At 54.9% G+C, this 19,643-nt stretch overlaps 4 protein-coding genes across 4 annotated transcripts; all 4 read right to left on the reverse strand.

Annotated features, from left to right (window-relative positions):
• Positions 1 to 6,365: 6,365 nt before the first annotated feature.
• Positions 6,366 to 7,149, reverse strand: LOC116645530 (hemoglobin subunit theta-1-like). The gene is made up of 3 exons (XM_032425818.1): positions 7,010 to 7,149; positions 6,664 to 6,868; positions 6,366 to 6,571 (listed from the first exon to the last, which is right to left on the reverse strand). The coding sequence occupies exons 1-3, from the start codon at positions 7,102 to 7,104 to the stop codon at positions 6,443 to 6,445; spliced, it is 429 nt and encodes a 142-aa protein (XP_032281709.1). The 5' UTR covers positions 7,105 to 7,149; the 3' UTR covers positions 6,366 to 6,442.
• A 2,211-nt stretch (positions 7,150 to 9,360) lies between these two features.
• LOC116645607 (hemoglobin subunit alpha) lies at positions 9,361 to 10,196 on the reverse strand. Its single transcript, XM_032425943.1, has 3 exons — positions 10,036 to 10,196; positions 9,723 to 9,927; positions 9,361 to 9,593 (listed from the first exon to the last, which is right to left on the reverse strand). Exons 1-3 carry the CDS (start codon positions 10,128 to 10,130, stop codon positions 9,465 to 9,467), a joined length of 429 nt encoding a protein of 142 aa, XP_032281834.1. The 5' UTR covers positions 10,131 to 10,196; the 3' UTR covers positions 9,361 to 9,464.
• Positions 10,197 to 11,809: 1,613 nt separating this feature from the next.
• HBM (hemoglobin subunit mu) lies at positions 11,810 to 12,619 on the reverse strand. Its single transcript, XM_032425944.1, has 3 exons — positions 12,477 to 12,619; positions 12,107 to 12,311; positions 11,810 to 11,998 (listed from the first exon to the last, which is right to left on the reverse strand). The coding sequence occupies exons 1-3, from the start codon at positions 12,566 to 12,568 to the stop codon at positions 11,870 to 11,872; spliced, it is 426 nt and encodes a 141-aa protein (XP_032281835.1). The 5' UTR covers positions 12,569 to 12,619; the 3' UTR covers positions 11,810 to 11,869.
• Positions 12,620 to 13,303: 684 nt separating this feature from the next.
• On the reverse strand, positions 13,304 to 14,643 carry LOC116645609 (hemoglobin subunit zeta-like). The gene is made up of 3 exons (XM_032425945.1): positions 14,549 to 14,643; positions 13,619 to 13,823; positions 13,304 to 13,478 (listed from the first exon to the last, which is right to left on the reverse strand). Exons 1-3 carry the CDS (start codon positions 14,641 to 14,643, stop codon positions 13,350 to 13,352), a joined length of 429 nt encoding a protein of 142 aa, XP_032281836.1. The 3' UTR covers positions 13,304 to 13,349.
• Between the last annotated feature and the right edge of the window lie 5,000 nt (positions 14,644 to 19,643).

The raw sequence follows: 19,643 nt of genomic DNA on the forward strand, positions 1-19,643 counted from the left end.
TTAAGAATTTTGAGATGGGAGGGCGCCTGGGTGGCTCAGTCATTAAGTGTCTTCAGCCCAGGTCATGATCCCGGGTCCTGGGATCGAGCCCCACATTGGGCTCTCTGCTCCGCGGGAAGCCTGCTTCTCCCTCTCCCACTCCCCCTGCTTGTGTTCCTGCTCTCGCTATCTCTCTCTCTGTCAAATAAATAAATAAAATCTTTAAAAAAAAAAAAAAAAAAAAGAAAAGAATTTTGAGATGGGGAAATTATTCTGGATTGTCCGGATGAGCCTAATGTGATCACACAGGTCCTTATCAGAGAGAGGCAGGGGGAGATTGGACTGCAGAAGAAGGCAAGATGCGACGAGCATTACAGGTGGAGGAAGGAGCCAAGAACCAAGGAATGCAAGGAATGCAGTTCTAGGAGCTGGAAAAGCAAGGAAAGGGATTTCCCCCACAAAGGCTCCTGAGGGAGGAGCACAATCCAGCTGACATGTCGATTCCAGCATAGTGAAACTGATTTTGGACTTCTGCCCTCCCAAACTGTTAGAGAATAAATTTGTGTTAAGTCACCAAGTTTGTGTTACACCAGTGATAGGAAATGAATACACCTACCAAAATCTAAAGTTAATAAAAACATTGTTTGCCTCCCAGATGATACAAGGACTTAAGAGCCCTTGACCACCATGGAGTCATGACTCAGTTCTGACTGAGTTATTACTGTCTAGTGTTTTATGTCTGTCGAGGCTTTTTTCTTTATAACCCCATAGACATTATTTTATATATAATCAATGTTTGCATTTACCACTTTATTTGTTCATTCCTTCTTACATCTCAGGCTTCTGCCCGGTCTCACTTTCCTTCTGCCTGAAGTACATCCTTTACTAGAGTCAGGATAGGATGAGGTGCGTGAGGCTCCAGGGGTACAGAATTTCAGGAGGAGGTCCTGCTCAGGGGTGCAGGGGCTGTAGTCTGGAGAATTTATTCTAACTTAAGCTCCCTACTTCTATGATTGTGTTTTATCTGTTAAACTTATCCATTGAATTTTAATTTTTGATGATTGTCTTTTCTTCATACACACACACACACACATAGGTTTAATGCAATTCATATCAAAATTCCAGCTGATCATATGTGCTATGGCACTTTTTATATTTTGTTACTTCCTGCAGATATTTAAAATCTCATCTTTAATTTTTTTTTAACATAGTAGGCACACCCATAATTGAATCTGACATCTTCAGTGCCTGACCCTCATGGGTCTGTTGCTCTGACTCATGTGTCTGCTGGCTCTCATACATGGTGTGCCTTATTTCCTTGTATGCTTGGTGAGTTTGCTGCTCTTTGCCCTTTGTGGCCTATAATGAAGTGCCTTTATCTAGGGAGGATTTATTTGCTTCCGCTAGGTGCCTGGGGCCTATGAGGGAGTCCAGATCATTTTTGAAAAAAAAATTTTTTTTAAGATTTTTATTTGGTTAGTTTTTAAGTAATCTCTACACCCAATGTGGGGCTTGAACTCATAACCCCAAGACCAAGAGTCACACTTGGTCCAACTGAGCCAGCCAGGTACCCCGAGTCCAGGATCATTTTAAATGAAATCCATAGCCTGAGATTTTTGGGGGGACCACTCAGGTGATACGAACTTGGGTTGCAGATCATGGGATTTTAATTTGTCAGGGAAAATGATGTTCCCTCTTCTGCTAAACACCAAGGTATTTTTGTTGGTGGCCCCATGTTTGAGGAAAAGAGAGAATTGTCCAGTAGGTGTAGCCTTTTGGGGTCCCAGCTTTATGGGGAAGAGTCACCTATTGAGCACATCACCTTATACTGGCTTTTTTTTTTTTTTTTTTTTAAACCCATGAGCCCACGAGGAAGAAGATTCCAGCCCACATTTGCTAGTTTTGGCAAATACCTCAGGACCCAGGTAGTTAAGGTATTGTGATAATCTCTCCCTCTCTGAGTTCTTGCCTTAGTTTTAGGCCTGAAAGTTCCTTATTATCTTGTTTGCTCTTTGATGCTTTTAGGACCATTTAGCCTGGGTGTCCAGCTGGCTCAGTTGGTAGACTGTGTGATTCTTGATCTTGGGGTTGTAAGTTCAAGCCCCACGTTGGGTGTAGAGCTTACTTAATTAAAAACATTGAAAAGAAAAACCCCAACTATTTAAACCATTTTGCCCAGCATTTTTAGTTAGCTGTAAATGAAACTATAGCCACTTTTCCCAGGTTGGAAATGGCAGCTCAGAACAGGCCATCTTGGAGCAATAACAGAGGCCCAGAGCCCTGAAGGAAGAGCTGGGTGTACCTGGAGGAAGCATTCCCACCCCCCACCCCCTACCCCCCAGCCACACAAACACACACACAAAATAAAGACAGAAAAAAATGGGCAAGTAATTCCAGTGCCCAAAATGACCTCAAAGTCTTCTACGGATTTACATTAGAAGGGCTTCTATGGGCTAATCTGATGAAGAATGCCACAGTAGGAAAACGGGAAAGGACACAGGTGGGCAGTTCACACATTCACCTTCACTAGTAGTCAAAGGGGAGCTGCCAACCCCTGTGGAGGGATGCAGGCACTCTCCTCCTGCTGGCAAAGCTGTAACGGAAGGCAATTTGGGCAATGAGCATACCATACACCCCAGAAATTCCACTTCTATAAAAAGCCCCCAAGACAATAGTTGTGTGAATGTTTCTGTATCAAAGTTTAGCTACAGATGTTCAGAGCAAGATTTTCTGCAAATTATTTGTAAAAATGAAAAATCACTCATACTCCAACCACCTTCCTTTTCTGGGATTATGTGAAATGTGGTGAAAGCTTCTTGGTCTCTTTGGTCTCAGGCCTGTGGAAAATGCTGCTAACATTCAGTGTATAATGTCAAGTCTTGTGATCGTACCAGTGTGAAGGTGGATCTGTGTTCTACACACTGACCTGCAGCATGATCTGATACGTGAACGTCTTGGCCGGCAGCGTTCGCTGTCTGTGCTCAGAAGCTGACTTCATTCTCTGTAATGGCTACACACAGTGGTCCCTTGCAACACAGTTCAACTTATTTCCCACTGGTGAATGTGTTGGTTGTGCACCATATTTTCTTATTTTTAAACATTTTTCAGTTCTAATAAATGATTGTGCAAAGAACATCACTGTACATACATCTTTACATATGTGTGCCACTGTTTTCTGTAGGATAAATTCCCAAAAGTGATATTGCAGGCTTAGAGAATTTGCACTGGCTTTTTGTTTTGTTTTGTTTAACTGGTTGCTTGGAGTTTATTTTACACTCGTTGCAAGGCACACGGTTCCAGGGTGTCAGGAAGGCTTGCTTGAGGCTTGGGTAGTAAAGAGTGGGGTTCTCTGAACTTCCTTTTTGGTGTTTTGCTATTTGGATATAAAAGAACCCAACTGCTGCTTCTTGCTGCAGCCTGCCTACTCTATGGGGAGGGGACCTGGTGTGTGTGTGTGTTGGGGCGGGGGGTCTCTGATGAGCCCAGCACCTCCTGAAGCCTGGTGGTGGCCATTCAAGATTGACCCGTGTTGGCCTTGCCAGGCTGCTTCCTCAAAGCTTCCAGAGCCAAGTCACAGGTGACCGTGCTGCTGGAGGCCTGGGGAGATTCCAAGCCCTGTGGGGACTCTGACACAATAGCCAGGACTGGGAGAGTGGACTTCCCAAAAAGGAAGCTTGTCCACCAGTGACCAGGGTTGGCCTTGGGGAGACCCCGGTGGTAAGGAATGGCTTCCCCAGGATACTCCGAACTTGCACAGGAGCTGTTACTGGAAGTGGAACCCAGGCGGTGCCAGTAATAGTCATGGGTGGCCACCAGCAAGCCGCTGAGGGGATGGCTGCCATGCTGTCGCTCGTGGGCTGGCGACCTCCCGAGGGCCTCGACGTGCAATCTCAGGTGGCGGGAACCGGGACACTAGGCCACGGAGCCCATTAGTAGAGGAGACTGCCGGAGGCTGCTCCACAACCAAAGTGTGCCCCGGGGTGCACTTTTTGGATTTAAAGGATATAGCCATTGATGAGTGGAGACTGCCCGTATTAGCTCATGCTAAATTTTCAGGAATTCTGAGAGCGCCACTATTAAAAAACTAGGGGTGCCTGGGTGGCTCAGTCCGTTAAGTGTCTGCCTTCGGCTCAGGTCATGATCTCAGGGTCCTGGGATTGATCCCCATGTTGGGCTCCTTTCTTGGCGGGAAGCCTGCTTCTCCCTCTCCCTCTGCCGCTCTTCCTGCTTCCCCTGCTTGTGCTCTCTCTCTCTGACAAATAAATAAAATTAAAAAAAATTAAATTGTATTAATTTACAAATAAATAGGTTATGTTAAAAATAAAAGTAATAAATACTGAAAACTCATTACTTTTAATTAAGTTACGACAAGTTACTATTATCTATATTCTTATTCTCTGTGTTCACCTCTATTGTATCTTGTATTTGGAGAGTGGAAATACAACACAATGGCAGATACTATGCATCTCTTCCTAATTTTCCATTCAGTGATAGCATATTGATAACTTGAAATCAACCATGATGGCACCGTGGAAACTGGCAAATGCTACAAATCAGTCCCCTTCCCCATTTTCCAGAGTGCCAGTCATCAGACACTCACCAGCTCACAACTGTATACAACTGAATTACCTTCCCAAAAAGTCATTCTTTTTTTTTTAGATTTTATTTATTTGAGAGAGAGTGAGCACACAAGCAGGGGTGGGGGCAGAGGGAAAGGGAGCAGCAGGCCCCCAGCTGAGCAGGGAACCCCATGCAGGGCTGGATTCCAGAACCCTGAGATCATGACCTGGGCACTTAACCGACTGAGCCACCCAGGAGTCCCCCAAAAGGTCAGTCTAAGTTATACTTCCACCAGAAGTGTATTAGATCTTGCCTTTTTAATATTTTTTCATGCTAAGTGTCTTGTTAAAGAGCATTTTAACATGCACGTCTTTGAGGATCATTGCAAATGTCTCTTGGCCATCGGTACACTGTGAGTTGCCTATTAATTCTTTGGCTTATTTTTCTATTGGGTTGACTAGCTTAAAAAAAAAGGTGGGGGAAGGAAAAAGGTTGTGGAGGTCTGTCTTGTATAAGAGAGGTAATAACCCTTCAACTGCCATCTGTGGCAAATATTTTTCTCTAATTCCTCTTTTAACTGTGCTGCTTTTCATGTTTTTTTTCCTCCCCATACCGAGGTTTTTTCCTCTCTATATAGTCCAATGTGTCCACTTTTTCCAGTGTCACTTTGAGGATACCATTTAAGAAAAGCATGTCTAAATGTTCCTGGAAGGACCTGAAAGGCTACACATTAAATGTTAGCTTGTTGCATGTCTGCATGGAATTGCTACTGCCCGTGTGTGTGTGTGGGGGGGGGTGTCACACGCATGCTCTTAATCTGACCCCCATATCCTCCCCATTTGTTCACAGTTTCCCCATGTGAAGAGCTGAAGAAATAATGAATGTGCTGGACCCACTGGGATACAGAGGAAGGTGCAGTAAGTGGGGTATTTTCTGAAGTTTCTGCAATGACTGATTGATTTTGAGAGGAAAAATATAAAAACACACGCTCTGACGTCTGTCTCCTTGCAAGTGTGGGATGCAGGCAGGGCTCCAGCCCGCCTCCCTGATGCACCTTGTCTGCTACACGGCTCCAGCCATCCAACCAGGTCCAGGGTCTGGCGGAGGGGCTTTCACACCCGTCCTCCAGGGCCCCCAGGCCCCTCCCACCAGGGCCCCCCAGGCCCCTCCTTCTAGGGAACCGCCCCCGGCCCGCCCCTCCAGGGCCCCCAGACCCCTCCAAGGCGCCCAGGCCCGCCCCTCCAGGGCCCCCAGGACCCTCCCTCCAGGGCCCCCTCAGGCCCCTTCCTCCAGGGCTCCCCCCAGGCCTGCCCATCCAGGGCCCCCAGGCCCCTCCCTCCAAGGCCCCCAGGTCCCTCCCTCCAAGGCCCCCAGGCCCCTCCAAGACCTCCAGGCCTTTCCCTCCAGGGCCCCCCCAGGTCCGCCCCTCCAGGGCCCCCAGGCCCCTCCCTCCAGGGCCTAGGTCTGCGCAGGTCCCGGGCCGCGCCGGCAGGGGGCGCCGCTCCCTCACGTTCGCCGAGGCTGGACCCTGCTCGCGGTTCTGGCGGGGTCCGGGGCCAGGCGGAGGGTCCCGACCCCGCGTGCTGGGATCTGGAAGAAGTCCGGACCTCGTTGGCCGGGGCACTACTAAGGGTCCCAAGCTCGCCTCAGGCGCCGGGGGTGGGGGCGACCTGATCCTCCCCTCGACCGCCCGGGGCGCCCAGAGGGCAGCCAGGGACGCGCCCGGGTCTGACGACGGTGGGGTGAGACTCCGGCGTTTCTGAGACCCCCACCCCGCAGACCCGCGCGCGCCCCCAGAGAGAACACGCGCGCGCCGGCTGAGGCTTTCTTGCGGGGACTTTACTCGAACTCTGGAACTCGCGGGAGGGGCAGCTGGGGGGTCCTGCGACGCCCCCCTCCGAGTCTAGCCATAGCTGGAGGCCAGCGCCGAGATCACGTGGCTCAGAAACTTGTCCAGCGAGGCGTGCATGGCTGGGCCGAAGTCTCCGGGGTAGTGCCGGGCGAGGGTCACCAGCAGGCAATGGCCTAGGAACTGCGGGGAGAGGGAGTCGTCCCGCCCGGAGCCACCTTTCCCCCACCGCCTTCCTCGGCGACAGCCGGTCCAGCGCCGGCCCGCGTGCTCACCTTGAAGTTGACGGGGTCCACACGCAGCTGGTGCGCGTGCAGGTCGCTCAGAGCCGACAGGGCGCCTGGCAGGTCATCCATGTGGGCCACAGCGGTGGTCAGCGCGTCGGCCACCTTCTTGCCGTGGGCCTTGACCTGGGCGGAGCCGGGGCTCAGATCGAAGTGGGGGAAGTAGGTCTTAGTGGTGGGGAAGGCCGTGAAGGTCCTGCGGGAGGAAGGGCGAGTGAAGTGCGGCCCGGGGGAGGAAGCTTGGGGAGAAGGGGCACCCGGAGCGGCGGGGGGCACTTCCTCGCGGCGGGCGCAAAGCCCGGGAGCCGATGGGGCGCTGGGGCCTGTTGGCCCGCACCTCTCTAGGGCCTCGGTCGCGTAGATCCCGACATTACTCCCCAGCTTCCTCCACAGTGCGCGCACTGCCGCCTGGTCCACGGCGGACAGCACCATCGCGGAGCCTGCGTCCAGCCGCGCGCGCCCCGCGCCCTGTCACTGCCTCTGCGCGACCGGTGGTTTCTCTGCGCCCCCCCGCCCGTGGCCTGCAGGGGGCGCCGCGTCCGCGCCGCACCTCTGCTGGTAGAGTCGGGTTCTGAGGAGTCCCGGAGCGTGGGACCTTCCCCATGGCCATGCACCGCGCGACCCCACTTTTGTAGTGTTTACTATATGGAAAGTAATAGTTTATTATTATTATCGTTAGTATTAGGGGACACTGAATTTTAGCGTGGATTTTGACATTGATCGTCAGCTTATTCTCCCTCCCTTCCTCCAGAGCCTATTATGACACTCTCGGAGTCTATTTTCGCATTTATTGTGTAAAATGAACATAAAAATGTCCTCTTCCCAAAACCGTTGTGAGAATTAAGTGGGTAACAAATGTCAAGCGCCTGGCTCATAGCAGATGTTCCTTTCAGGACAGTAAACATTTATTAAATGCCTCGGATGTATGTCAAAAGTAATACCTGATACCTATACCGGGCACTCACTCTGTGCCAGGCACCACTCTACGCATTAATAAAATGGGGGGGGGCGCCTCGTGGCTCAGTTGGTTACTCCACTGACTCAATCTCAGCTCAAGTCCTGATCTCAGGGTCCTGAGGTCAAGCCCCGTGTTGGGCTCCACGCTGGCTGTGGAGCCTACTTAAAAAAAATTGTTTTTTGGTAAAATTAATATAACATAAAGTTACCATATTAGCCATTTTATTTTATTTTATTTTTGAGAGGGAGAGAGAGAGCAGAGGGGCAGAGAAGAGAGAGAGAATCTTAAGCTAGGTGTAGAGCCCGATGCCAGGCTCCATCTCACAAACTTGAGATCATGACTTGAGCTGAAATCAAGAGTCTGATAACTGCCTGAGCCACGCAGGCACCCCCCCCCCCATATAAGCCATTTTGAAGTGTACAATTCAGTGTCTTTAACCACCTTCACAATGTTGGGCAACCACCACTATCATCATCCCAAATGGAAACTTTGTCCCCATTAGCAGTCACTCCATAACCCTTCTCCTCCAGTCCCACCAGTCTGCTCTCTGTCTCTGTGGATTCGCTTATTCTGGATATTTCATGTGAATGGAATCACACACTTCTCTGTCTGGCTTCTTTCATTTAGCACCGTTTCCAGGTTCCTTCACGCTGTGGGCTGTGTCAGTGAGCACTTCATAGCTCTTAATGGCTAAATAATATTCCACTGTATGGATAGACTGTGTTTTGTTTATCCATTCATCCCCTGATGGACATTTGGGTTGTTTCCACTTTTAGCCCAGGCCCTCATTTTTCCTAATAATAAAAGAAGGAAGACTGCCTCTTACTGAGAGCTCATACTGTGCCCCCAGCTGTGCTAAAAGTATCACAAACTGAGGCAGAGACCTGCCATCTCATTTTCCAAGGATGACTCTTGGACCCAGAGAAGAAAAGACATTGCTGTTAGTTGAGGGCTCGGGCCTGGATGGCTGCCGGGACCAGACGCCTAAGGCCCTAGGGGCTTGCTCTGAGGGGAGGAAGTACGTGGGAGTGCTGACTCCCAGGACCTGGCTCTTCTCCGTTGCAGTGTGTGTATGAGTGGGGGGAGTTGGTGGGCCTCTGGGCTACACAGTAACTGCTGAGCTGGCCCCCAAAACCAGGCCTCCAGATCCACAATGCCCCAGGATGTCAGTATCTTCAGAGTGAGTGTCCTGGAAGTGACACCAGGAGAAAGAGGCACCACCAGGAAATTGCCTGGCTTCTGCAATTGCACTGCTCATGCCGATTCCATCTAGACTGTGTGTGTACTTGGGAAGCACTTGATGGGTAGGGGCCATTCCGTGAGACTCGAGGAGCCTGACCTCTGGTCTTCCCCACTGCCCAACTTCAGGGAGAGCAGTGGGGGAGCTCAGAAGTCCAGGCTGGAGACCCATCAACTCTCAGACCAAGTGTGTGTCATAAAATGTAAAGATGGAAACCCGGTTCATCATTTCAGAAAATGGGAGCGGAATCTGCAAAGTTCTGAAATGAAACGCGGGACATGGAATGCACGCAAGGGACCACTCCAGGTGCGGATGGGGAATCCCAGGCAGTGGCAGCAGAACCCACCCCACTCCCCTCCTCTGCCCTTTTCTTGCCTTCCCTCTCCTGGCCGCTGCGGACAGGTCCCTGGTGCGAAGCGAGGAGACCCCCCACCCCCACCCCCTCCAGGCGCCGCGGCACGTTCGCAGACAAAGAGAACGGAGGCGTACAGAGGCTGCAGCCCACTCAGACTTTATTCAAAGATCGGGAAGTTGAGATGCGCCGAGCGCCAGAGAGCCTCGGGACGCGGGCAGGGGGACCGCCGCGGCTTCAGCTTAACGGTATTTGGAGGTCAGCACGGTGCTCACGGCGCTGAAGAACTTGTCCAGGGAGGCGTGGACCGCAGGGGTGAAATCCGCGGGGTGGTGGCAGGCCAGGGTCACCAGCAGGCAGTGGCTCAGGAGCTGCGGAGAGAAGGGACGTCAGCGGCCGCCTGCGCTCCACCTTCCGGAGCCCGGGGGCCGTCCGCCCTGCTAGCAGGCCCCGCTGCGCCCTCCTGCCCCAGATCTCTCCCGGCCGGCCCGCGTGCTCACCTTGAAGTTGACGGGGTCCACACGCAGCTTGTACGCGTGCAGGTCGCTCAGAGCCGACAGGGCGCCTGGCAGGTCATCCATGTGGGCCACAGCGGTGGTCAGCGCGTCGGCCACCTTCTTGCCGTGGGCCTTGACCTGGGCGGAGCCGTGGCTCAGGTCGAAGTGGGGGAAGTAGGTCTTGGTGGTGGGGAAGGCCGTGAAGGTCCTGCGGGAGGGAGGGGTGGGCGAGCCAGGGTTAGGTGGGGCGGTGGAGGACAAGGGTCGTGAGGGGTCCCCGAGCCCTGATCCCAACAGGGAAAGGTTGGGTCCTCACCTCTCCAGAGCCTCTCCGCCATACTCGCCAGCATGGCCGCCAATCTTATCCCAGGTGGCCTTGACGTTGGTCTTGTCGGCGGGAGACAGCACCATGGTGGGTTCTTTCTGAGTCTGTGTGAGGACCAGAAATGCGCCGGGCGGGGAGTGTGCGGAGCATTTATGCCTGGGGCACGAGGGGCACGCCCGCCCGGGCCGCGCTCATTGGCTGGCCCGGTGCCAGGAGGTGTCCCCAGTGAGTGCTGGTGGGGGTCCCAAGGCCACCCTCTCCCCGTCCAGCGCAGACCGAGATCCAGTTCTCTCTGGTACCCTCCACTTCCAGTCCTGTGGTTCCAGGTAGCCCACACAGGTTCCCGACCCACCCGCTGTGCACCTGCTTTTGGCTCCGAACCTGGGGTATTTGCTGGTTGGGAAGGAGAGCACAGTATTTTCCGAAGTGAAACAAGCTGTTTTCGCACCAAACTTTACCCAGGACCAAGAGCTGTAGATTGTCCATGTAAACAATGAGGGTGAAGGAGATAATGTGGGATCAGGTGCTCCAAGCCTTCCTTCCCCTAATGGTGAGCAGGCACTCCCCACCACCGCAGGGTAACAGGTGCGGGCACCGACTGCGGAGTGGGGTGGGTAGTTCGGCGGAGGCACCGTCAGAGCTTACCCTCCGGCATCCTTTGGACTTGGGCGCGTCTGGTCAGGTCGGGCTCAGTGCTCCCTGCACCCACGGAGATTGTTAGCGGAAACCTTCCTCATTCAGAATCTAGCGAGCTCCCCAAGTCCCTCTCCCTGGCCTCGTTCCGTTGTCGGAGAAGGTTCTCAGTAGAGCGCTAAGATTCCTGCCCCAATGTCGGGGAGGGGGGAGAGATTGACCCTGGGGACTGGGTCTGGGGGTGAAGGAGAGGAACGCCTTGGTTGGGGGACCCGCAGAGACTGAAAGGTTTGGCTGGGGCTGGAGTGGAGGTTGGGTGGCCCTGGGCCTGCCAGGTACTGACCCTGCTTTCTGATCTTATAAATTATTTCAAAGACCCAGCGAGGGGTCAGCTTTTTGTTTGTTTGTGTTTACATCGGATGCATTAGGATCAGATTGCTCCTGGACATGTCCAGTATCACAGAGCTGTTGTGTGAACGGGGTTAGAAACCTGCTCTGTCTGCCTGATCGTGGCCATCAGGAGTTCCTACCCCAGTCCCCCACCCCAGGAGATTCAGAGGAAGGGGCTAACTTGGCTAGGGCAAAGTTCACTGCCGACTGAGCGCCAGGGGGAGGGGAGGAAGCAAAGAAGGTCAGAGGGGTCCTGGCCCCTAACTCTGACCTCTGGCCAGGAACTTGACCCTTGGTCCTAGGTGCCTGCATTTGTCTGCCAAAGAGGTGAGGATTCCAGCTGGTAGCCCCCAGCAGAAGGGATGGAGGGAGAATGAATGAATGAGTGAATGAATGCAAACGTGCTTTGTGAACGGTGTGTCACCGTGGGTGTGTTGGAAATGAACTGCACCCTGAGAACCTTCCTCATCTTAGCACCCACCTGCCCCCACCCCCCAATTCCCCATCACAGGAGGGCAATTGTTTTGTTCAAGTCTTTGGGGATCCACACCCTGCCCAGACCCGGGAATGTCAACCCAGGAACTGTCCCCATTTGAGAGTCCTGGGCCCCTGTTCCTTTCTGCGCAGAGGTCTGGGTTCGCGCCCTAAGATTCCGGGAGGCTCCACACAGGACCCGGAGGTTCTCTGCCAAGGCGCAATAACCTCAGCCCACCCGCTCCGCAAAGACCACACACGCGCAGGGTCCGGCCGTTTGAGGCCTGTTTATTGACATACAGAGATCTAAGCCGGCGGGGCAGGGGACTCAGCGGTACTTCTCGGTCAGCACCACCGCCACGCCGGTCAAGAACTTATCCCATGCCGCCTGCATCTCTACGGTGAACTCGCCCTGCAGGTGGGAGGCCAGCACCACCTGGAAACACTGGATCAGCAGCTGCGGGAGAAGGGGCGGATGAAAGGGGGACTGCCTTTGCCGATTCCCTGTCCAGCCCCAACCCCGGCTGCGCGCGCGCGAACCCTACGGAGGCCCGGGCGGGCTCACAGGGAAGTTGGAGGGGTCCACGCGTAGCACTTGCGCGTGCAGGTCGGCGAGCGGGCTCAGCGCCGCGCGCAGGTTGTCCATGTGCTGCACGGCCACGCCCACTGCCTCGAGCATGCGTTGTCCGTGGGTCAGCAGCTGAGTCTCGTCAGGGCAGAAGCCCAGGTGCTTGAAGTAGCTCTTGGTGCTGGGGTAGACGGTGAAGAGCCTGACGGAGCAGGTCGGTGAGTGAGGAGGGCGGCCGCCTGGGGTCCTCCCAGCGCCTGCACTGCCCAGACACCCGGAAATCTCCCGCCTCGGCCGCTCCTCGGACTCCGGCCCCAACCCCCTGTGACCGCCTCCCTGCGAGCCTGGAAACCCCGCCTCAACCCACCTGAGCAGCAGCTCCGCCCCAAAGGACGCCTCGTGGCCGGCGATCAGGTCCCAGACCTGCGCCACCTGGATGCGCTCCTGGGCGCTGAGCATGGCGCTGGCGGGGCGTGCTCTGGGGGCCCCTCCCGCCGCGCCGGCCTCCTTATAGCCTCCCCACACCCCAGGCACCCCGCCTGCCCTTATCTGCAGGACGGCGGCGGGAACGCGGGGACCCTCGGCTAGCACCGGGAAGTGTCTCCAGCCCAGGTCCCGATCGCCGCGGAGGCCACCGCCTGGCGGGGCCCCAGCTTGCCCGCAGTGCCTCACGCGGCTGTGCGTGCGTGCTTTTGCTGCAGGCTTTAGCTGGATCTGGAATTACTCCCGCGCGGGCAAAGTTAGAACCTCTCCAGGAGGGAGCCAGTGGAGGGATTGGGAGAAAGAGCGCTGGGCAGGGAACCCCCTTTTCCCCGCGGGACGGGGGATCGTATCATGGGTCCCCGCAGCGCGGGAGCTATGACAGCAGGCTTTGAGGAAAAGCCTCCCGAGCGCCGACGCGCACCCAACACGCTGAGTAAAGCAACAATCTTTGGGCGATTTGGGAAGCAGGAGAGGAGCAAACGCCTCTTTGACCTGCTCTGCCCCTTCCCGACTCTGGGGTCCGCAGGCGCACGGATCGCCCCACAGCACCCTTGGGGTGGCCTTCAAGCCGCTGGTGACACGGGGGTCGGCCGCATTCCTGCGGCTCTCGCTTTCTTTCACTCCCCCCCTTTCCCACCAATACTGAACGCAGGGGCCACTCCGTCCTCATCCATTTATTGGAGAATCCGGAGAGGAATTACGGAAGGTTCAGGGGCAGGAAAGGGGCCGCAGTCCGCCCTCCGTAGGGCGGCTGCGCTCAGCGGTACTTCTCGGTCAGGACGCAGGACACGATGGACAGGAACTTGTCCCAGGCGGTGTGGGCGTCGGCCGTGAAGTCGGCGGGGAAGTGCGAGGCCACGGTGACCAGCAGACAGTGGGACAGGAGCTGAGGGGCGGGAGCGCGGCTCAGTGAGCGGCCCGGGTGCGGGAGCGCGTGCTCTGGGGGTGGGGCGGAGCACCTTCGGCCGAGACCCGGCCCCTTCCCGCGCTCCTCGTCCCCGCCAGGACCCCAGCCCCCGCGCCCACCTTGAAGTTGACGGGGTCCACGCGCAGAATGTAGGCGTGCAGCTCGCTCAGCTTGGCCAGGGCGCCCGCGACGTTGTCGATGCTCTTGACCGCATCGCCCAGGGCGGCCACCACCTTGGCACCGTGCACGCGCAGGTGCACGGAGCCGGGGCGCAGGTCGAAGTGCGGAAAGTAGGTCTTGGTCTGCGGGTAGCTGGCGAAGAGCCTGCGTGCAGGCATGGTGTGAATGCCAGAGGAGGGCGGCCTCCCGTCCACCTCCCCAAGATCCCTGCTTCCTTTCCTGAGCCTGAAGACCCAAATGCGACCTCGCCACGGGGACTGCCAGCTCAGCAGCTGCATCGCATTCTTGACACCCACTTTGCTCTCAGACTGCTGCCGCTCGCCCAAGCTCGGTCCCATGGTCTGGAGGCCCTCTGCCTCCACACCCTCCCAGCACCCAACCTTGCCCCTGCTCCCCACCTCAGCCCTATTCCAAGGTCTCCTTGCTCCCAGTTGACCCTGCAAACCCACTGTAGGGCTCCAGCCCCTTTTCACCTCTTGTCTGGCCACAGAAACCCCCTTCCCAGCCCCTGACCAGGCTTCCTGATGAACGGTCTGCCAGAAATAATGCCCTCTCCAGCCCTATGGCAAGGAAGATCTCTTCAGGGAAACTACCTGGGATCACCTTCCCGCAGGATTAGAAACCCTGATGTTAGTGCTTGTAGTCTCTTGACTGCCTCCTTAGGCACTTGAGGCCTTGGAAGAAACACATCTGTGCTCCTCTGGGAAGATCCTGGGCCTGTCCCTGCTCAGGCCTCAGTGAGCATAGGGTCAGCCAGAAGTCCATGCAGTTCATCTTCCCTCCTCACTGGTCTCTCCTCGCTGGCCCCTGTCCTCCCTGGCCCCACACCGTCACCTACCTGGCTCCATCCCAGCCCATCTGGCACTCACCTCTCCAGGGCCTCAGTGCCAATGGCATCCTCCTGAGTGGAGATCTTGTCCCACATGGACAGGATGATGGTCCTCTCTGCCTTGGTCAGAGACATGGTGGTAGCTGAGCTGGGCGTGCTTAGGACAGGCCTCTGTGGTGCTCGACCCCCAGGATCCCTTTATATACACGGAGCCAGGGTGGGGGCTGGGCTGTGGCCATTGGTCTGGAGAGGGGAGAGGGCTGTGGGGGTGGGGTCTCTTATCAGACCCAGTGAGGGTGGGTGGTCAGGGGCTGGTGGCACTGGTGGGGTGAGGGGCTCTCCGGCCTCCCCCTGCTGGGCCACAGCTAGAGTCCAAGTTGCAGTGAGATAGGGGCCCAGGCCTGGGTGGAGAGTCCACGTGTCAGCCCAGCTGCATGACTGGCCTCCACAGTCATTGTCCCTGACCTCCCTGTCCTTGTGCTGGAAGGGTGACCTAGAACGCGTCAGGATCTCACAGAAGCACTCCCCCTCCTTCCTGTATTTACGCTTCTGCCGTGCCGCCTCATGAACCACGTTACAGATGAGTGAACTGAGGTCCACAGAGGGACACTGAAGCCAGCTGTCACAGGGTGCAAGCGACAGTCTTGGCTTCAGACACTCTGCCTCTGCTATGTAGCCCCTTCCCCACCTGGATGAGGTTCTTCTCCCCCAGCAGCTTGACTGGGGACGCTCTCTAAGCTGGGCACCCAGGCTGGGAGGAGGCTCGACTCTTGACTCAGAGCCTGGGATTACATGAGTCTCCGCCTGCCGCCTTCCCAGCACAGCCTGTCCGGTTTATTTCTATCTCTTTACCCTCCTAGCTCATTCCCTTTCCCTTCTCCCCTATAAGGCAACCCTTCTAATGTGCTTAACATGTTCCTTTAGTTAGTATGTGTTATTGCAAAGGGTACATTTTTAGGCGTGTATTTTGAGTTAAATTATAGCTTGATTTTTAAAAATTTAACATAATCATTTCCTCACAAGCACACCTTTTTTGAAATACAAGAATTTTTTTAGGGGCGCCTGGGTGGCTCAGTCAGTTAAGTGTCTGCCTTCGGCTTGGGTCATGATCCCAGGGTCCTGGGATGGAGGTCCGCTCAGTGGGGAGCCTGTTTCTCCCTCTCCCTCTGCAGCTCCCCCGCTTGTGCTCTTTTTCTGTCAAATAAATAAATAAATCTTTTTAAAAAGAAGAAATATAGGAATTAAAAAAAGATTTATTGATTTATTATTTGAGAGAGAGATCGAGAGAGGGAGTCGGGGGAGAGGCGGAGGGAGAGGGAGAGAGAATCTGAAGCAGACTCCACACTGAGTGTGGAGCCCGACATGGGGCTCCATCTCACGACCCTGAGACCACGACCTGAGCAGAAACCAAGAGTCTGATGCTTAACTGACTGAGCCACCCAGGTGCCCTGAGCATGGAACTCTTGATCTTGGGGTCGTGAGTTGAGGCCCCACGTTGGGCATAGAGATTAATAAAAAGTGTGTGTGTGTGTGTGTGTGTGTGTGTGTGTGTAATCACTGAAACTATGCCCGAGAGAGCTCACATGGGGTGAGTTATTCTACCCATTCCAAAGTCCGGGGCTGCCAGGGTCCTCGCCCCCAGCTCTAGAGGGGGCCAGTTAGCACTGTGTCCTTAAAGGCTTCCTAAAAGCCACCCTTTCTGTTCATAAAAACAATGCATGGTTCTTTTTTTTTTTAAAGATTTTTTTAATTTATTTGACAGAGAGAGACAGTGAGAGAGGGAACACAAGCAGGGGGAGTGGGAGAGGGAGAAGCAGGCTTCCCGCTGAGCAGGGAGCCCGATGCGGGGCTCAATCCCAGGACTCTGGGATCATGACCTGAGCTGAAGGCAGACGCTTAACGACTGAGCCACCCAGGTGCCCCCAATGCATGGTTCTTTAAACCTCTTGAGGGAGCCTACAGACTATGGAGGTGAATAGAAATCACTTATATCTCACCAGTCATACTAACGTTTTAGTGTTGTTTTCTTCCTTCAGCTGCATTACCTTGAAAATGCGTCTTCATGTACTGCGGTCCAGCACGTGTGGCCCTGTGGGTCAACTTGAACCAGCCATCTGGGAAGCTAAGTCTGAAACCAAAAGTAACCACTGGAGGCTCACTGTGGGTGCCCTTGCTGGCTGGGTGCCGTCACCATCACTTGAGCAAGTCTGAAGTTTAGCAGAAATTACTTCCATGTCCATGTCTTCACAGAAGATGAGGACAATATTCAGGCCCCAGGCTAGGGAGAGGACCCAGAGGAGACTGCCAACCCTTACTTTGGAAATTCCTCCCAGGAGGGTGTCTCCAGCCAAAATGGAGGGTGGGGAGAGGATTGGAGGGACTCCCAGTGTGCCAGGCCTGCGGAGGGGTGGTGGGGGGAGGAGCATGTAGAGATCGAAGCAACAGTTAATCACTCTGGAGTAGAAATTGGTCTCAGGGTGCCAGCCCTGAGCTCCCTCCTTCCAACCTTGAATCCCCGGAGGTTAGGCAGAGGCAGGGGCTGCAGATGAGACCAACCTTTGGCCCAAGGGTGCCTTGGTGAGAAGGGCTGGGGAGAAGCCAGGGAGGGCCTGAGGGCAGAAGACAGGGACCCTTTCCCCCAGTCCCTAGGGCAGTCCACAGTATCCCTTCCTCCTGCAGGCTGCAGTCTGTACCTCAAGCCCATCCCAGGCATACCTCCCAGACTTTGCCCAATTGGTTAGCATAGCTAAGAGTACCCTTTGCCCCCCAAATTTTCCACCCTTTCTTTCTTCTCCTGGGTAGGCTTGTGTCCTGACCTCCCAAACTTGTGCTGAGGTAGTTTCTCAGTCTCCATCCTATCCCCATCTCTGTCTGCCCTTCATCCACCTCATGGCCTTAACCTCCATCTGTGACCTGAGACTCCTGCTGACATCCATGTAGACACCCTTCCTGAGCTCAGACTCTATCCAGGGAGCAAGTCATCACCTCACCTGTGCATCTCCAATGAAGCCCTGATCTTCCCCTCAAAGCCTGTTCTTCCCTGCTCGCCTTTCCCCTGGTCCTGGTGGTTCAGGCCAGAGACCACAGGCCTCCTGGACCTTCCTCTCTCATCCCTGAAAACGGCTGTGGTTTCTGATCCTCAGTGAGGGAAAGCCTGCTGCCCCCCTCCTGCTCCCTGCCCTCCCAGCTCTGCTCCCACCCCCCCGTCCTCCTCAGTCCCCTGGACAACTCTTCCCCAATATTGTCACTCACTTAAGTGTCACCGTGTTCATAGACCCACAGTGATCACCCCATTTAAAATTGCAACTCCCTACCCCTGTCTGTGCAATCTCCCACCTGCTCTACTTTTTTTTTCCCCTTCAGAAAGTAACTGTTTTTGTTTATTTTCCAGTAGAATGTGAGCTCAGAAAAGCAGAGAATTTTTGTTTTAGTTTTGTTTCCTGGTCTATTCCAAGAATCCCAGACAGGACTTCCCGGAGCAAGCTCCCCCAAAAGTACTTGTTGAGTGAGTTAGTGGTCCTCAACCCTGTGGTTGTCTTCTCTCTGAGCCGGTGGTCCTGCCTGCCCTGCCGTCCAGACAGAGCCCAGGGCTGGGAGCACCATGAATGCTTGGTCATTAGCTGCCCGACGGTGGACAAGGAGGCTGTTTCCTCCCTTCATGGGGCTGACCACACACTCAAGTCTTCAGATCCACCGGAACAAACAGGCACTGGTTTTTTGGAATGGGAAGGATCCCTGGGGTCATCTGGGGCCTGGGGGAAACTGAGGCCCAGAGTGGAGGAGAGGCTGAGCACAGTCATAAAGCCCGTTGGAAGCAGGGCCAGGGCCTCAGGAGACTCAGACTCGGGCCTCTCCTATGCTGACGCCAAAGGTCCCACTCCTGGCAGGCATCTCCCCGACAACCAGGCACATGGGACCACACCTCATACCCCACACCCATGCTCCTGGGCAGGAGTCCTTCTGGGTCAGAGTCCTCCCTGGAGAAGGGGGTCCCACCTTGGGCACCTCCCCTCAAGACAGAGTCTCTCTGCGGCACTGAGAACCCCCAGGCCCTAACGTCAGGCAAATAGCAAGCACAACCTCCGGCAGGCCCCTGAAAGCCCCCAGAAGCCCCATGCGCTCTTCCTGGATTACATTTGACCACCTGTCCTGAGCCAGGCCTGCTCTAACAGCTGCGGGCACAGCAGGGGACACACACAAACACCTGCTGGCCGGAGCTGATGTTCTGGGGAGGAAGCTGTACAATACGGTGAGTACAGTAGGTAAGCCCAGCAGTGAGGAAGAGTAAAAGCCCCTGACACCTGGGCTGTTGCCACAAAGCCCCGTGTTCTCCATAACTGTGATGCTCCAGACGAAAGCCCCATGTGAACACAGAGAAACCACAGGCCTGCCCAGCATCCCCATCCTGGCTGATAAGGGGGACTGCTGCTTGGCCAGCTGCAGCTCCAGCCTCCCGTGCCCTTCCCACCCTTCTAGACAGGAAGTATTAAGATACGAGAGCATAGGGCTACTCCCACTTCTTGGCAGCATCCAATCCAGGGCAAAGCCCTGCTTCCTCCAGCCCAAATCAGTAAACACCAGGCCCAACCCTCTAGCTCAGAGGCCCACCATTTCCCATGGTGGATGGCCATGGAGGAGGCCATGTTGACGAAACCAACTTTGAGGACAGGAGTGTTCCCAGGGGTCTCTGGCTGGATGGCAGTGACATTGGAAAGAAAGAGACAGGAGAACATGGTAGGCAGTGTTGAGGGGGGTTGCAGTTTTAGACGAGGCGGCCAGAGAAGATATCGCTGGGATGGCAAATTTAAGCAAGTATTGAGTAGTTAGGAGAATAAACCATGAGATGCTCCGGGCAAGAATGTGTGTAGTAAGTAGAGGGAGTAGGCAAGTCCAAAGGCCCCCGGGAGGGCTGTGCCTCCATCGTTCAAGAAAAATAAGGCGGGGTGGGGGACAGTGAGGCTGGGGCAGAGTGAGGGTGACAGGAGTGGCACTCAGAATGGATCTTACAGTTAGTACAGTATATCCCTTTCCATCCCAGTGTATCCCAGTAAAGAACGATGGTCCTGTGTACTGCCACCTCCTGGGTCCCACAGTTGTGAACATTTGCCATATTTGCTTTGTCAGTATATATAGGG

Source organism: Phoca vitulina, unplaced genomic scaffold (genome assembly GCF_004348235.1).
Source record: "Phoca vitulina isolate PV1807 unplaced genomic scaffold, GSC_HSeal_1.0 scaffold33, whole genome shotgun sequence".
Lineage (NCBI taxonomy): Eukaryota > Metazoa > Chordata > Mammalia > Carnivora > Phocidae > Phoca > Phoca vitulina.

Excerpts from the sequence above, each read along its gene's own strand:
- HBM (XM_032425944.1), bottom strand. The coding sequence starts at position 12,568 with ATGCTCAGCGCCCAGGAGCGCATCCAGGTGGCGCAGGTCTGGGACCTG. Across the intron at positions 12,312-12,476 it reads GGGGCGGAGCTGCTGCTCAG|GCTCTTCACCGTCTACCCCA; the intron begins GTGGGTTGAGGC and ends CTGCTCCGTCAG. Across the intron at positions 11,999-12,106 it reads TGGACCCCTCCAACTTCCCT|CTGCTGATCCAGTGTTTCCA; the intron begins GTGAGCCCGCCC and ends CTTCTCCCGCAG.
- LOC116645607 (XM_032425943.1), bottom strand. The coding sequence starts at position 10,130 with ATGGTGCTGTCTCCCGCCGACAAGACCAACGTCAAGGCCACCTGGGAT. Across the intron at positions 9,928-10,035 it reads GGCGGAGAGGCTCTGGAGAG|GACCTTCACGGCCTTCCCCA; the intron begins GTGAGGACCCAA and ends TCCCTCCCGCAG. Across the intron at positions 9,594-9,722 it reads TGGACCCCGTCAACTTCAAG|CTCCTGAGCCACTGCCTGCT; the intron begins GTGAGCACGCGG and ends TTCTCTCCGCAG.
- LOC116645609 (XM_032425945.1), bottom strand. The coding sequence starts at position 14,643 with ATGTCTCTGACCAAGGCAGAGAGGACCATCATCCTGTCCATGTGGGAC. Across the intron at positions 13,824-14,548 it reads GGCACTGAGGCCCTGGAGAG|GCTCTTCGCCAGCTACCCGC; the intron begins GTGAGTGCCAGA and ends GCCTGCACGCAG. Across the intron at positions 13,479-13,618 it reads TGGACCCCGTCAACTTCAAG|CTCCTGTCCCACTGTCTGCT; the intron begins GTGGGCGCGGGG and ends CCCGCCCCTCAG.
- LOC116645530 (XM_032425818.1), bottom strand. The coding sequence starts at position 7,104 with ATGGTGCTGTCCGCCGTGGACCAGGCGGCAGTGCGCGCACTGTGGAGG. Across the intron at positions 6,869-7,009 it reads GCGACCGAGGCCCTAGAGAG|GACCTTCACGGCCTTCCCCA; the intron begins GTGCGGGCCAAC and ends TTCCTCCCGCAG. Across the intron at positions 6,572-6,663 it reads TGGACCCCGTCAACTTCAAG|TTCCTAGGCCATTGCCTGCT; the intron begins GTGAGCACGCGG and ends CTCTCCCCGCAG.